At 43.3% G+C, this 17,401-nt stretch overlaps 1 protein-coding gene across 9 annotated transcripts in view; it reads left to right on the forward strand.

The window, feature by feature from the left end:
- Positions 1-17,401, forward strand: part of TOM1L2 (target of myb1 like 2 membrane trafficking protein) — a 111,841-nt gene that overhangs the window by 23,799 nt on the left and 70,641 nt on the right. For all 9 annotated transcript variants that reach the window (XM_082260687.1, XM_082260688.1, XM_082260689.1 and 6 more), the window contains exons 2-4: positions 4,382-4,466; positions 14,051-14,129; positions 15,624-15,773. In XM_082260687.1, coding sequence (XP_082116813.1) covers positions 4,382-4,466; positions 14,051-14,129; positions 15,624-15,773 — 314 coding nt within the window. The remainder of the gene's footprint in view (positions 1-4,381; positions 4,467-14,050; positions 14,130-15,623; positions 15,774-17,401) is intronic.

A 17,401-nucleotide genomic window follows, 5' to 3' on the forward strand; every position in this document is an offset into this window, starting at 1 on the left:
TGGCCTTTGCCTACACACTTTAATTCTTCATGGTCCCCTACCTCAGGGGTGTGGCCTTTGCCTACACACTTTATTTCTTCATGGTCCCCAAACCTCGCGGTTGTGGCCTTTGCCTACACGCTTTAGTTCTCCATGGTCCCCATACCTCAGGGATGTGGCCTTTGCCTACACGCTTTAATTCTTCATGGTCCCCATACCTCAGGGGTGTGGCCTTTGTCTTCATGCCTTGCATGAAAAAGTTCACAAAGTTGGAAGTGGATTCCTGATATACCTCCTGGTATTTGTCCTAGCATTGACTTAGAAGGAGGTCATTTCAGGAGACTTGCTCTCTGCTGCATATCTCATTGCAGCCATCTGTCCTTTTCTGGGGGGAAAAAAAATCCTCTTTTGTTTTTTGATTGACAGCTGCTCTTTGCAGGAGGTGCTGCAGCAGCGTGGCCTTTCACCAGACAGAGCCGCTTTCTGTCAAATCTTGACAACGTAGGCTGGATTAGATGGAGTGTTACTGATGACTTGATATTCGGATCATCGGTGCTCATTTGTCTTTGCAGTCAGGAAAGTGCCAGGCAACCATCCGGCTCTTTAAGGTCTTGTCACTCTTTGCTGACACCATCAGGATTTCCAGTAAGATTGGAGCTCGCCGCTCTCGTTCTGTGTCATTTCTTCTGCCGTGTCGTGTTCTTTTTTTTGCTGAGCTGAGCCTGACCTCTCTAATTCAATAAAAGTCTGCAGTCTGACCGAAAAATCACAAGAATTTTCCTTTTCTTGTACCTGATCTGTAATATTTTCATGGCACTTACACAGTTAAAGAAGCAATTTTGTTTATAAATGATCCTAAAGCTCAGGGGTCTCCTTTTATAGCTCAGGGGTCACCTTTTATAGCTCAAGGGTCACCTTTTATAACTCAGGGGTCACCTTTTATAACTCAGGGGTCACCTTTTTATAGCTCAGGGGGTCTCCTTTTATAGCTCAGGGGTTCCTTTTATAGCTCAGGGGGTCTCCTTTTATAGCTCAGGGGGTCTCCTTTTTATAGCTTAGGGGTTCCTTTTATAGCTCAGGGGGGTCTCCTTTTATAACTCAGGGGTCTCCTTTGTATAGCTCAGGGGTCTCCTTTTTATAGCCCAGGGGTTCCTTTTATAGCTCAGGGGTCACCTTTTATGGCTCAGGGGTCACCTTTTAAAGCTCAGGGGGTCTCCTTTTGTAGCTCAGGGGTCACCTTTTATAGTTCAGGGGTCACCTTTTATAACTCAGGGGTCACCTTTTATAGCTCAGGGGTCACCTTTTATAGCTCAGGGGTCACCTTTTATAGCTCAGGGGTCACCTTTTATAGCTCAGGGGTCTCCTTTTTATAGCTCAGGGGTCACCTTTTATAGCTCAGTGGTCTCTTTTTATAGCTCAGGGGTTCCTTTTATAGCTCAGTGGTCTCTTTTTATAGCTCAGGGGTCTCCTTTTATAGCTCAGTGGTCTCTTTTTATAGCTCAGGGGTTCCTTTTATAGCTCAGGGGGGTCTCTTTTTATAACTCAGGGGTCTCATTTTATAGCTCAGGGGTCTCCTTTTTGTAGCTCAGGGGTCTCCTTTTTATAGCTCAGGGGTCTCCTTTTTATAGCTCAGGGGTCACCTTTTATAGCTCAAGGGTCACCTTTTATAACTCAGGGGTCACCTTTTATAGCTCAGGGGTCTCTTTTTATAACTCAGGGGTCTCTTTTTATAACTCAGGGGGTCTCCTTTTATAGCTCAGGGGGTCTCCTTTTTATAGCTTAGGGGTTCCTTTTATAGCTCAGGGGGGGTCTCCTTTTTATAACTCAGGGGTCTCCTTTTTATAGCTCAGGGGTCTCCTTTTTATAGCTCAGGGGTCACCTTTTTATAGCTCAGGGGTCACCTTTTTATAGCTCAGGGGTCACCTTTTATGGCTCAGGGGTCACCTTTTAAAGCTCAGGGGGTCTCCTTTATAGTTTAGGGGTCTCCTTTTTTTATAGCTCAGGGGTTCCTTTTATAGCTCAGCGGCCTCCTTTTATAGCTCAGGGGCCTCCTTTTATAGCTCAGGGGCCTCCTTTTATAGCTCAGGGGCCTCCTTTTATAGCTCAGGGGTCTCCTTTTTATAGCTCAGGGGTTCATTTTATAGCTCAGGTCTCCTTTTATAGCTCAGGGGTCACCTTTTATAGCTCAGGGGTCTCCTTTTTATAGCTCAGGGGTTCCTTTTATAGCTCAGGGGTCTCCTTTATAGCTTAGGGGTCCTCTTTTATAGCTCAGGGGTCTCCTTTTATAGCTCAGGGGTCTCCAGACTTTTCAGTAGGAGGGCAACCTTGTCTATTTTATAAATATTTCAGAGCCAAAAATAAAAAAAATCAGTTTTTTAGGGGCTTGTTCACAGTGGTGGTCTCTGAAGAGAAATCTGCATTTGGATTGCTCTTCAGAGAGCATTTGACAAGCAGTGAGGAGATGTATCGCCTGTTTTAACTCCTCTAATCCCGCATTAGTACAATGGAACTGGGTTGCGGGGCGCTTGCAGAGCAGCTTCATTTACTTCAATGAGCTATGTTCAGCAGGTGCTGCGCAACAGGGGTTATATATCAAAGAGTCCCGGCTGTGGCATGTGTACACCACTGGCCGCTACTTTTGCAGCTAAAGGGGGTAGCAGTTGGGAGGCAATAAAGGCGTTGCGCAGCTGCGGAGTGGAGTTTTACTGCCCCCCCCCCAACCTCCTGTGTGAATGAGCCCTAAATGAACAAATCTATTTTAGATTAATGAATACATTTTAATTATTTTTTTTAATCAGCATGATATGATGTAGAGCAAAAGAGAAAAACTTAAGTAAAAAAAAAAAAAGCAATTAAAATTTCAAGTAAATGTGAGCCAATCAGAATCCCCCCTCCACATCAGAGTCCCCATCATACAGTTCCCCTTACATCAGGGTCCCCATCAGTCCCCCTTACATCAGGGTCCCCATCGAAGTACCCCTGCTTACATCAGGGTCCCCATCAGAGCCCCCCTTACATCAGGGTCCCCCCCCGCTTACATCAGGGTCCCCATAGAAGTCCTCCCTGCTTATATCAGGGTACCCATAGCAGCCCCCCCGCTTACATTAGAGTCCCCATAGCAGTCCCCCCTGCTTACATTAGGGTCCCCATAGCAGTGCCGCCCGCCTACATCAGGGTCCCCGTAGCAGTCCCCCCTGCTTACATCAAGGTCCCCATAGCGGCCCCCCCCGCTTACTTCAGGGTCCCCATCAGAGCCCCCCTTACATCAGGGTCCCCATCAGAGCCCCCTTACATCAGGGTCCCCCCCTGCTTACATCAGGGTCCCCATAGCAGTCCTCCCTGCTTACATCAGGGTCCCCATAGCAGTCCCCCCTGCTTACATTAGGGTCCCCATAGCAGTCCCCCCTGCTTACATCAGGGTCCCCATAGCAGTGCCCCACCCCGCTTACATCATCAGGGTCCCCATAGCAGTCCCCCCCGCTTACATCAAGGTCCCCATAGCGGTCCCCCCCACTTACATCAGGGTCCCCATTGCAGTCCCCCTGCTTACATCAGGGTCCCCATAGCAGTCTCCTCCGCTTACATCAGGGTCCCCATCAGAGCCCCTGTCACATTAGGGTCCCCATCAGAGCCCCCTTACATCAGGGTCCCCCCCCTGCTTACATCAGGGTCCCCATAGCAGTCCTCCCTGCTTACATCAGGGTCCCCATAGCAGTCCTCCCTGCTTACATCAGGGTCCCCATAGCAGTCCCCCCTGCTTACATTAGGGTCCCCATAGCAGTCCCCCCTGCTTACATCAGGGTCCCCATAGCAGTGCCCCACCCCGCTTACATCATCAGGGTCCCCATAGCAGTCCCCCCCGCTTACATCAAGGTCCCCATAGCGGTCCCCCCCTGTGGATCGTAGTATAGAGACCCTGTTATAGCTTTTTGAATCTCTACTGACATCATTGTGGCAAGATGTAAAAAGTACCATCTGTAGATGGCAGCACAGCAGCTTCCCATACCTTCAGATAGGTCTGGTAATGTGACTTCTGCAGTGGTGTCCCCAGCTCCTCCTTCCTTCCTTCCTTGATGTTGTCCGCTGTTGTCACCTAGCTGTGTTTTTTACAATTGCTAATCGTCATGTTAGAAAGCTTGCTTCCAAAGATCCTCCTGCTCATTTTTTGTGTGGTGATTGTGGTGGCTTTGGATTAGAATAGTCCCGTTGGTGAAGTTCTGTCTTGTAGAGATGCCCTACCAACATAAAGAGTGAGAGTCTAGGGGTAAGCCACTTTAGAGGTGTGGACTTGCCACTGGAGTCCCTACTATATATTGGATCCATCTCCTGCCTTATTCTGCACCGGGAGCTCCGCATATGAGGTTTATATATAACTTCTATCTCCTTTTCATGTTTTTCACAGAGAAAGCCACAGAAGGCTCCCTTCAGAGCGAGGACTGGACGCTCAACATGGAGATCTGTGACATCATCAATGAGACAGAAGAAGGGTGGGTAAATCCAGGAAAATCGCTTTTTTGATAGCCAAGAGTATAGTGACTCTTCCTTATGCTGTGAAACCTAAAGTGAACCTGTCAGCCATTTACCACCTTAAGACCCCTGTTACGCATGCGGGCCGTTCAGGTCTGCCTGTCATTTTTCAGGCGGATCTGAACGGATGCCCCATGCATCTCTATGGGGCATCGGATGTCAGCGGAGACATGTCCACTGACATCCGATCTGATCCTGTCCGCCAAATCCAGACGGATGGAAACCCAATTTTTACTTGTAAACAAAAAGTGTCCAAAAAGGTCTGGTCTTAAAGTGGTTAAAGCTGAACTCCAGCAGTCAAATTGCTTGTGTAGTTCTATTGGGCAAGCTTGCCCAATATAAGTAGGCATATGTGACACCTGATAAGCCACACCACACTTGTTACAGGACCAGTAGCTTCCGTAAATCCAGACGGCAAGTGAAACGCTAAAGCCATTCAGAAAACACTATTCAGTAGGCTCTCACATGTGCCACAGGGTGGAACTGCAATCTTTGGTCACATGATTCTGTGCTACATTGTCTTCTATTTCTGTTTGTCTGAGAGTCAGCAACCACCCTTTATTAGGTGGACATGGGGATAGGGTGTGAAAGCATAGGAGAAAACCAAGTCTGTGGGGGACCCCCAGGGATCACAGCACTCAACCTCAGGTGCCCCAAATGTCATTAGTGAGGAAGGAAGGACAAAAAACAAGTATAAAAATAGAACTAGAAATAAATATAAACTGTAAATAACAACGATAAGTTGCACAATGATAAAAGTGGGCCCAATACTAAATAGAAACCAACTACTCTAACTATGTCAGTGGTGCTTCTGGGTATGCAGTAGAGGGCGCTCCATCTGGTACGCAAACAAGGATAGAAAACCACAGCGCAAACACACCATAGTGTAGTAAGTGATCAAAGCATAGAAATTTTTTAAAGCGTAACTTCACTTTTGTTGAGAAAAAAACATTCCCCTCTGGGTGATCTCTGTACATTGCAAGGATTTTAACAAACTTTGTTGCAGATTCCTACCTTTTGTTATTCTGAAGAAATCATTGTTTGTTTCTCTGTGCTGAGTGGGTCAAATGGGAGTGGTTTCTTAATTATATATCAGCCGTGGCAGCTGCAGAGCACTAATGAGAAAATCTGCAGGGGGTGCATCCCTTTAGACATGTTCCTATCGGGAGTATCTCACCAAAAATGACATTTTTGTTGCAGGGGATGCCAGAAATCTGACTTGTATCTTAGTGCAGACTTCTGGGAAAAATTGGTGAGCCAATCACACAAGCAGGAAAGGATGTTTCTGGGGTGTGGTCAGTATACATTCTGTGTACAGAACAGCTCCAGGTAGCCATATTGCATTTTCAGAAAATTACAGCGGCTACAGATTGAAAAGGTAAGGTCATCCATGCACTTTTTGTAGCTGCTGACTTTTAATAAACACAGAAAAGGCTGGAACTCCGCTTTAATCACCTCACATTGTTCTGTCCAGATGGCTAGATAATTAGTTCAGGTTAATTCTGTTTCTGTATATAATTCATCTGCATATGCTAATGTAATCAGGCAACCCCTGACCTGTGTGTGGTAAAATGATCAGGAGGGGGAGGTCCATGATGTATATAAATTCTGTGTGACTGTTCAATAAAGTGTGATTCTGGTACAAGCTAAGTGTCAGGCTACCTTTGTATGGAGGGCGGCTGGAATATCTATCTATGTTCATGACTGTAAGGAAGACCACAAGTACAGTGTGAGTCGGAGGCTCCCTTACAGTAACTCAAAGAAAATTTGGGGCCAGAGTTTGGCTCTAAGCTGAATTCCAGTGATGTTATACAGTCAAGGCCAAAAAATATTGGCACCCCTGCATTTCCATCAGATAACGCACCACTTCGCCCAGAAACTAGTTGCAATTTCAAATGTTTAGGCATTCTTATGTTTATTTCTTTTGTTTGTATTGTTATGAAACAAAAAAGTGGAGAAACAAAAAGCCAAATCTGACATATTTCACACACAACTCCACAAATGGACTGGACCAAATTTTTGCCAGCCTCAATTAATTTAATATTTGGTAGCACACCCCTTGGAAAAAATAACTGAAATCAATCGCTTCCTGTAACCATCAATGAGTTCCTTCACCCCTTTTCTGGAATTTTGGACCACTATTCTTTCGCCAACTGCTCCAGGTCTCTCAGATCGGAAGGATTCCTTTTCCCAACTGCTGTTTTGAGATCTTTCCACAGGTACTCCATGGGATTTAGATCTGGACTCATTGCTGGCTAGTTCAGTACTCTCCAGTGCTTTGTCCTAAACCATTTCTGGGTGCTTTTTGATGTGTGCTTTGGGTCATTGTCCTGCTGTAAGACCCATGACCTCTGATGGAGACCCAACTTTCTGACACATTGCACCCCAAAATTCTTTGGTAGTCTTCAGATTTCATAATGCCATGCACATGGTCAAGACATCCAGTGCCTGAAGCAGCAAAGCAACCCCAAAACATCAGTGAACCTCCATCATGTTTGACTGTAGGGACTGAATTCTTTTCTTTAACTACTTCAATACTGGGCACTTTCACCCTCTTCCTGCCCAGGCCAATTTTTAGCTTTCAGTGCTGTCACACTTTGAATGACAATAGCGCGGTCATGCTACACTGTACCCGTATGACATTTTTATAATTTTTTTCCACACAAATAGAGCTTTATTTTGGTGGTATTTATTCAGCGCTGGGTTTTTTATTTCTTATTAAAAAAAAAAGTTTTTCCTATTTTCTGTGAGTAAATTTTGAAAATAAGTAATTTTTCTCCTTTACTGATGTGCACTGATGAGGCAGCACTGATGGGCACTGATGAGAAGGTACTAATACCGCACTGATAGGCGGCACTGATGAGCACTGATAGGCGGCACTGATGAGCACTGATAGGTGGTAGTGAAAGGCGGCACTGATAGGTAGCAATGACGGGCAGCACTGATGGGCACTGACAGCCAGCACTGATGGGCACTGACAGCCAGCACTGATGGGCAGCACAGATGAGCAGGCACTGACTGGCAACACTATGGGCACTGATTGTGGGCAGTGGGCACTGTGTTTTAGCTTTTCTGTAATCAGGGCACTGATGATCAGTGCCCTGATTACCTGTCCTAGACTCCCCTTTGAGGAGGAGCCGCTAATCGGCTCTCCTCCCCACACACTCTGACAGTGTGAGGTGAGGAGAGCTGATAAACGGCACTTCCTCATTCACATGTGACCATCTGTGATTGGACACAGGTGACCAAATGGGTAAAGTGCCAAGTCATTGGCTCTTTACCAAGATCGGGGTCGCGCCGTGTCCTAGCAACACTGTGCGGCCATGATCACCGCACTGCGCGCCCCTGAGGGCATGCGAGAGAGGCTGTTCTGGTGCGCCCTCATATGACGGTGTCCCAAAACACTAGCCTCACCGCTCCGCTGTCATTTGATGGTGGGTGGGCGGGAAGTGGTTAAAGGCCTCATTTCTTTTTCTCAAAACAGTAGAATGATGGGCTTTACCAAAAAGCTGTGATTTTGTTTCATCTGTCCACAGCACATTCTCCCAAAATGATTTTGGCTTCCTCAGGTAAGTTTTTGGAAAAACCAATCTGGCTTTTTTATGTTTCTGTGTCACCAGTGGGGTCCTCCTGGGTCTCCCACCATAGCGTCCCTTTTCATTCAGATGGCGACATATAGTGAGAGCTGACACAGTTGTACCCTGCGCCGGAAGCTCAGCTTGAATTTGTCAGGAAGTTTATTGAGATTCTTTATCATCTATTCATACAATCCTTAGTTGCAATCTTTGATCAATTTTTCACTTTCGTCCACATCCAGGGAGATTAGCTACAGTGCCATGGGCTGCAAACCTCTTGACAATGTTGCACACAGTGGACACAGGAACATTAAGATCTCTGGAGATGGACTCATAACCTTGAGATTGTCCATGCTTTTCCAAAATTTTTGTTCTCAAATCCTCAGACAATTCTTTGCTGCTCTTTCTCTTCTCCATGGCACACAGAGACAAACAACAGAAAGGTTGAGTCAATTTTTCACCATTTTAACTGGTTGCTGGTGGGATTTCTATATTGTCAGCACCTGTTAATTGATACGGATCCATTTAATTACAAATTACAGGAGCATCACAACCCTGGAATGCAATTATTTCTTACAATTTTGAGACGGTGCCAAATATTTTGTCCAGTCCATTTTTGGAGTTTTGTGTGGAATGTGTCAGATTTGGTATTTTGTTTCTCCAGTTTTTTTGTCATACCAATACAACAAACATAGGTGTGCGCAGCCTATTGCATTAGAGTGTGCACCCCAAATCTCAAACACACATGTCTTTCTCTGTAGCCTCAACTACACGAGGCAGTTAAAGCGGTAGTAAACTCTAATGACAAAAAAAAAAAAACCTGCAAGACAAAGGCATAATAGCTAGTATGCATCGCATACTAGCTCATTATGAATTACTTACCTTAGAACGAAGCCCCGACACGGACCCCCGGACACCGCTGTGGGAGCGGACATGGCGTCTCTTCCGGGTTCCGCGGCTCCGGGTTGCACGGGTTGCGCAGGATTAATTTTCCGGCAATTCCCGGCAAGGAACTCTGAAGGTCTGCCGGACCTTCAGAGCGCATGCGCCGCACTCGTCAGCGCCTGCATGCAGTGGTAATATCCCCATGCAGGTTTAGGAGATATTAATTGTACCTACAGGTAAGCCTTATTATAGGCTTACCTGTAGTTAAAAGTCAAAAAAAGCGGTATACTACCGCTTCAACCACTTAAGGACCGCCTGCCGCAGTTTTACTATGGCAGGCTGGCCCTCCTGCATGAATCGACGTAGGTATACGTTGGTCACGCGCCTGCAGCTAGGGGGCGAGCGCGCGCTCCTGCCCCCACTCGGCAGCGGGACTCCGATGCACAGGGCTGGCAGCTCCGATTGCCGTCAGCCACCCGCGATCGCTCCCCGCTGAGAGAGAACGGTCAGCTGTTGTAAACACAGCTGACCGTTCTTTTCTCTGGAATGATCACAGAGCCCCTGTGATCCTTCTATATAGGATCACAGGTCTCTATGGTCATTTCACAAGCCCCACCCCCCCATACAGTTAGAATCACTTCCCCTAGGCTTAAGCTTAACCCCTTATCACCCACTGTGTTAACCCGTTCCCTGCCAATGGCATTATTACAGTAACATTGCATATTTTTAGCACTGATTACTGTAGTAATGTCACTTAAATGTCATTTAGTGCTCTGGATTGAGACAAGAACACACTATAGAGGAATAGGCGTTGTTAATATTTCATATCTGAGGTTTACAACCACTTTAATTTGCTATTCCAGATCTACTGGTCCTGTAAGGAGTGCAGCGTATCTTACCTCTCCCGTCCTTCAAAAGGCAGGACACAAGCCAGGACATGGTCACTCCTGTGTGAGCCAAACTCACCAGACCAGATCTCACTATATATAGATTAATAGGGCACATCTGTGCCTCCACCCCGGGGAGGAGAGACATTTCATCAGCCTCATAGATTCTGGTTTTTCCGCAGCTTACCGCACAATGATGGAAGTTTGGAGGACAGTCAAAAAACAGGAGCCAAAGTCACTGTTTTATACTTCATTAGTGCAGATAGAACTGTGTGATCCATCCAGAGATGTCCTGGTTTCTGTAAGAGTGATGATTACAAAGTAACAACTTAAAGGGTAACTCCACTTTTGTGGGGGAAAAAAAATTAGCAAGAAAATAAATTAATAATAATAATAAAAAAAAAAAAATATATATATATATATATATATATATATATATATATATATATATATATATATATATATATATATATATATTAGATAGATAGATATCATAGCATATATAAATGATGCATATTGTAATTCAGTGTTATTAAAAAAAATGTTCCCTTTCAATCTGCAGCTCTGTAATTTTCTGTAAAATGCAATATGGCAACCTGGGAGCGATCTGAACACAGATGGTATACAAAAGACCGCCCCCCCCCCCCCCCCCCCCGATATGTCCTTTCCTGTGTATTTGGCTCACTAATTCTCGCAGAAGTCTGCACTAGGATATAAGTCAGATTTTGGGCATCCTCTGCAACAACAATGTCATTTTTGGTGAGCTATTAGCAAAGGGAAATCATGTCTAAAGGGATGCAGACCCTGCCACTCTCCTCATTAGAACCCTGCAAGTGCAGCAGCTGATTGATAATTATAAAACCACTCTCACTAGATTCACTTTGCACATGGACACAGACAAACAAACAGCTATTTCTTCAGAATAACAAAAGGTAGGAATCTGCAACAAAGTTTCTTAAAATCCTTGTAATGTACAGAAATCACCCAGAGGGGAATGATTTTTCTTAACAAAAGTGGAGTTACTCGTTAACCACTTGCCAACCGCAATACGTATATATATACTTTGCTTTCTGCAAGTGGTTTACAGGACTTATGGCTGAAGATATCAGCCATAACTCGGGTACCATTTTTTTTTTTTTCAGCCAGCGGCTGGAATACTTAGGAAACTAGTCCGAGCGGCTCATGAAGCCCCGACACGGCTTCCGAAGCGGTGGGAGGGGACGTCCCATCCTCCTACCACACGCTTGTGTTTCTCGGTCTTACTGTTTCCGCCAGAGAAACATGTGGTGGTGCGGTCAGCTGCTCCCGTAGGCGAATAAATGGTTAAGACTCTTTGATCGACTCTATGGCCTTGGAGGACCGGAGCAACGTCATGACATCACTTCGGTCCAGGCTGGAAGAAAAAAAAAATTGGGTTATATATTGTTTTTTTTATTTGCATTAAAAATCATTAAAGCGTATTTTTTCCAAAAAACTGCGGTTAAACTGCTGCGCAAATATTGTGTGACAAAAAAAAAAAATTGCTACAACCACCATTTTATTCTCTAGGGTCTCTGTTAAAAAAAAAAATATATATATATATATATATATATAATGAATCAATAATGCTGCGCCAAAGTTTAAACTGACTTAAATCATAAATAAATCAGATAAGATGAAATATCACTGTGAATGGTAATTCAATATATTCAATATTAATAAATCATGCAAAAAGTAGGTTCAGTGAAAATCACAATAATAAAATCACACTGTGAATAAGAAAATCCCAATGAATGAATAATATGCAATAATGCATAATTGCCAAATACCTGAAAAGAGTCCCAAACAAAGTCCTAATGGCAAAGAATGGGTGCTGCAAATATTCCAACCAGATATTCTGTGCTGTGCTCAAACAGTAAAATAGTATGTGTGTGTGTGTGTGTGTATATGTATATATATATATATATATATATATATATATATATATTCTTTATGGAGAAATCTGGGGCCCTGAATCTCTCCTTTACCGTTAAAAACATAAGATCCCAAAAAAAAAATGTTGGGATCTTTTGCGTAAAAAAAAAATATATATATATATATATACATATACATATATATATATATATATATATATATAGGGACAATGTAAAAATAGAAAAAAAAAAAAAAAAACAGTAAAATAAATAATAAAAAAAATTTCAAGTGCCCCATCCCTCTGCTCTCACGCAAGTGCGCACAAATATGTAAGCGATGTTCACACCACACATGTGAGGTATTGCCACGGACCTTAGAGCCAGGGCAATAATTCTAGCACTAGACCTCCTTTGTATACTCTAAAAAGGTAACCTGTAAAGGCGTTTAAAGCGTCTCCTATGGAGATTTGTAAGTATAAAAACCATATAATTACTTGCACTATGTATATGTGATTAAAAAAAAATTGATATTTGCAGCTGCTGTCCACCCAGTGCTCTTACACCTCAATAAATGTACTTCTGAAAAAAGTGCCCACACAAAATAACACCATAATGTGCTCAAAAAAAAAAAAAAATAAAAGTGAAAAACATATGTAAAGTCTTTTAAAGTTCTCATATAAAGTGCTCAGGTGCTCCAAACTCCAATCATAAAATAAGGTGCTGAAGTGCTTCATGTAAAGCATACTGTGAAGTGTGCCACACTCCCCTCACTCACCAGAAAAAATGGACCCATAGCTTTTCAGTCTGAAGTCAATCAGACTTGTGTCTGGTATTGTGGGTAACGACCTCTGGGCGTTTACAGACGGCTCCATGTCTTGGGGCGGCTATAATATCCTTCAGGCTCAATAAGACAGAATAATGCTCATAGTGAAGTACTGTAAAAAAGTTTATTTGCACAAAAATGCAAGATAACTTACAAGAATGCAGATAAAAACAGGCACAGACAGATCATGAGGCTGTTTCCGGGTTCGCTGCTGATGGCGTACGTTCCACGATGGACGGAAGTGACGTCGTTGGTTTGACGGAACTGGAAATACTTCAAACCAAAGACGTATTTCGGGTTCTGTCCAACCAACGACATCTCTTCCGTCCGTAGTACCGTAGTTGGTCACCATTCCATGAGCATGCGCAATTTTATAGCATATCATGTTAGGTAAATATTTACTCGGTGTTACGTCATCTTTCCTATTATACAAAAAAATTGGGGTAACTATTGTGTTTTTTTTTAATTCAGTGTATTTTCCAAAACAATTGCGTTTGCAAAGCCGCTGTGCTAATACAGTGTGACATAAAAAGTTGCAATGATTGCCATTTTCTTCCCTAGGGCAGTGATGGGGAAACTTGGCACCACAGATATTTTGGAACATTTCCCATGATGCTTAACTATACTTCAGAGTGCATGAGCGTAATGGGAATGTAGTTCCAAAACATCTGGGGTGCCAAGGTTCACCATCACTGTCCTATGGTCTCTGCTTGAAAAAAAAAAAAAAGTATAAGGTTTGGGGGTTATACATCATTTTCTAGCAAAAAATACTGATTTAAAGCGGTTGTATCCTCACCGGAAACAAAAAAAAAAAAAAAACCCTGCAGGACAAAGGCATAATGAGCTAGTATGCATCGCATTATTAAAACCGAGCCCCCAGACGGTCGCCCGGACACCGCTGAGGGAGCTGTCATGTTCCCTCGGCATCTCCTCCGGGTTTGGCGGCTCCGGCTCTGTGAGTGGCCCGAACCACAATGACATCACTCCCGCGCATGCATGCGGGAGTCACTTTCCAGCAAGGAACCGGCAAAGAGCTCTGAATGTCCGCCGGATCTTCAGAGCGCATGCGCTGCTGGTTTCAGTCTCACAGACACAAGAGGAAACAAGAAGAAATCTCGACAGCGTGGGGAAATCCCCTCTCACAGTTGTCACTGGAACAGGTGTCCTTATTGGAATATGTCCCCTTACCTCCTACTCTGGTGACAACTACTATATTTTGGATTTCCAGTCTCAGTGACAGTGGTGATAAGTGATGAGGGGGGGGGGGGGGGGGGTGTGATGCACTGCGGCAAGGCATCATACTGTGTCCTGTTTTTTTTTTTTTAACTTTATTGAAGTGTCACAAAATGACACTTCAACTCGATTCTTTCTTTCTTTCTTTCTTTCTTCATTCCCCACTTTTGATTATTGTTATACTGATTTATGTTTAAAGGCTGGCAATCAAATTTAAATGCTAATTGAAGTGCCTTATTTTGTTTCTAGGCCAAAAGATGCGATCCGCGCCTTAAAGAAAAGGTTAAATGGAAACAAAAATTACAGAGAAGTGATGCTTGCATTAACGGTGAGTTCCCCTTTCGATTTTCTAACAAGGAAGATGTTGTGGCCTAAATGAGAACTGTGATGTTTTTGATATATGTATATACAGGTGCATCTCCTAAAATTAGAGTAGAGTATCATTAAAAAGTTAATTTATTTCAGTAATTCAATTCAAAAATTGAAACTCCTATTTTTTATATAGATGCGTTTTTTTTTTTTTTCTAAATGGTCAACCTTTTTTGTTTATAGCACAAAAAATAAAAAAAACAGGTGATCGAATACCACCAAAAGAAAGCTCTATTTGTGGGGAAAAAAAAATTATATAAATGTGTACAGCGTTGCATGACTGTGTAATTCTCAGTTAAAATAACGCAGTGCCAAAAAGCAAAAAATGGCTGTCATCCCAGAAGGAATCCTCTTCTAAAGATGATGCACAAGAAAGTCCACAAACAGTTTGCTGAAGACAAGCAGACTAAGGACATGGATTACTGGAACCATGTCCTGAGGTCTGATGAGACCAAGATAAACTTATTTGTTTCAGATGGTGTCAAGTGTGTGTGACGGCAACCAGGTGAGGAGTACAAAGACAAGTGTGTCTTGCCTACAGTCGAGCATGGTGGTGGGAACGCCATGGTCTGGGGCTGCATGAGTGCTGCCGGCACTGGGGAGCTACAGTTCATTGAGGGAACCATGAATGCCAACATGTACTGTGACATAATAAAGCAGAGCATGATCCCCTCCCTTCAGAGTCATAGGGCAGTATTCCAACATAAGGAACACAAACACACCTCCAAGATGACCACTGCCTTGCTAAAGAATCTGAGGGTAAAGGTGAGGGACTGCCCAAGCATGTCTCCAGACCTAAATCCTATTGAGCATCTGTGGGGCATCCTCAAATTGAGGAGTGCAAGGTCTCTAATATTCACCAGCTCCGTGATGTCATCATGGAGGAGTGGAAGAGGACTCCAGTGGCAACCTGTGAAGCTCTGGGGAACTACATGCCCAAGAGGATTAAGGCAGTGCTGGAAAATAATGGTGGCCACACAAAATATTGACATTTTGGGCTCAATTTGGACATTGTCACTTAGGGGTGTACTCACTTTTGTTGCCAGCGGTTTAGACATTAATGGCTGTGTGTTGAGTTATTTTGAGGGGACAGCAAATTTACACTGTTATACAAGCTGTACACTCACTACTTTACATTGTAGCAAAGTGCCATTTCTTCAGTGTTGTCACATGAAAAGATATAATAAAATATTTACAAAAATGTGAGGGGTGTACTTACTTTCGTGAGATAGTGTGTGTGTGTATATGTGTGTGTGTGTGTATGTATGTATATATATATATATATATATATATATAATATACTTACTATATTTATATATTAGTGTTGCATACAAATGCATGGCTGGAGTTATATTGGTCATATGTTTATTTTGTCGTTTTCCTCCTGTTAACTACATTTGAATATTTCTATCATTCAAAAACATGTTTCTTTTTATTTTTTATTCTGTCACAGGTCTTGGAAACCTGCGTGAAAAATTGCGGCCATCGCTTTCACGTGCTTGTGACACACCGAGATTTCATAGATGGGGTTCTGGTGAAGATTGTCTCCCCTAAGAACAACCCGCCAACCATTGTGCAGGACAAAGTGTTGGCTCTGATCCAGGTGAGACGTCCATATTAAAGTGTGTTCACCTTTTCAAAAAAAAGAAGGAAACTGTGAACTACTGTCTGACAACCTCCCCACCTCCCTGGTCCCCACTGTATTTACCGGGGATGCTGAGCTGTCAGTGCCCATGCAGCCAGTCCAGTGGTCTGGGGATTTGAAATCCTCACTCTTCTCCCTCTCTTGTTTGCAGCGCTTCCAGGATAGACCAGAGCAATTCTGATTGGTCAGAACCTGCATAGTGAATTACTCTGACCTGTCCCAGTAGCGCGGTATAGAGCAGAGGGAGAAGAGCGGGGATTTCAAAATCCCCAGACCACTGGACTGGCTGCATGGGCACTGTAGAAGTAAGTACAGCGGAGAGCGGGAAGGGGATTATATTTTGCCAACATCCTTTCAAAATATTTAATTGTCTAGGGCATTCTATAAGGCTACATTCACACCTGAGCGTAGCATTTTCGCGTGTTTTTTTTAACCGCGATTTTTACCGCGATTTACAGGCGTTTTTACGGGCGTTTTTTGTGCAGACATTTTTGATTGAATAGAGACCAATGGAAAACGCCTGTAATCTGCCCAAAAAGAAGCTCATGTACTTTTTTGAGCGTTGGGCGTTTTGCTCACTGCGTCAAAACGCTCAGATGTGAACAGGGGCCATTGAAATGAATAGGATTTGTCTTGTTGGGCGTTTTGAGAGCTGATTCTAGAGCAGAAAAACTCCCCAAAAACGCCCCAAAACGCCTACATGTGAACGGAGCCCAATATTCCCTTTCACTCCTTCCCCAGCAGCTACATCAAAGATTATGTAGGGAGGGGAGGGGTGGAGGAGCTGGGTCAGCATGGACAGAAATTAGACACTCCCAGAACAGAAGAGGGCTATTACGCGGCAGGAGAAGTGGGGCTGTGGTGGTGCTAGGGAATCGACTCTTCCTGGAGTGGTCACATTCCTTAGCAAGTTTACCACTCACTGTCCAGAGCATTTTTTTTTTTTTTTTTATACACGTTAAAATCTGCATTTTACACAAATTATAATTAAATATTTTCTGAAAGCAGAGGCCCTAAAGAAAAAAATGCTGGCGGTTACAATTTTTTATGTCAAGCGATATTTGCCCCCCCGTTTATCAAACTTAAATGTTTAGCAAAAGATACACTAAAATTAATTTTATTGCACATAAACTCAATGTAATACCCTGTTTTTGCTAACATATAAAATATTTTACCTTGAGTAAATAGATACCTAACTTGTCAAAATTTAAAATTGCGTACACTCGTGTAATGGCGGCAAAATATTAACCAAAAGTATTGGGACGCCTGCCTTTACACGCACATGAACTTTAATGGCTTCCCAGTCTTAGTCCGTAGGGTTCAATATTGAGTTGGCCCACCCTTTGCAAAATAAGGTATCTAAAAATTGTTCCTAGGTGATGGCCATTCGCAGTGCTGTAAAATGGATCACTTTTACAAAACATACGAAGTTCACAACCAGCGCAGTGCCCTAAAAAAAAAAAAAAATAAATAAATAAAATATTCTGAAATCAAACTATACACGAATTTGCTACTAACATCAATAGTGCTTCTCACTATGCCATAAAAATAGAGACTATACATTAAATGTAGTGCAAATTCTTCTT

The sequence above is a fragment of the Pelophylax lessonae genome, assembly GCF_965119305.1.
Source record: "Pelophylax lessonae genome assembly, chromosome: 6".
Classification (NCBI taxonomy): Eukaryota; Metazoa; Chordata; class Amphibia; order Anura; family Ranidae; genus Pelophylax; species Pelophylax lessonae.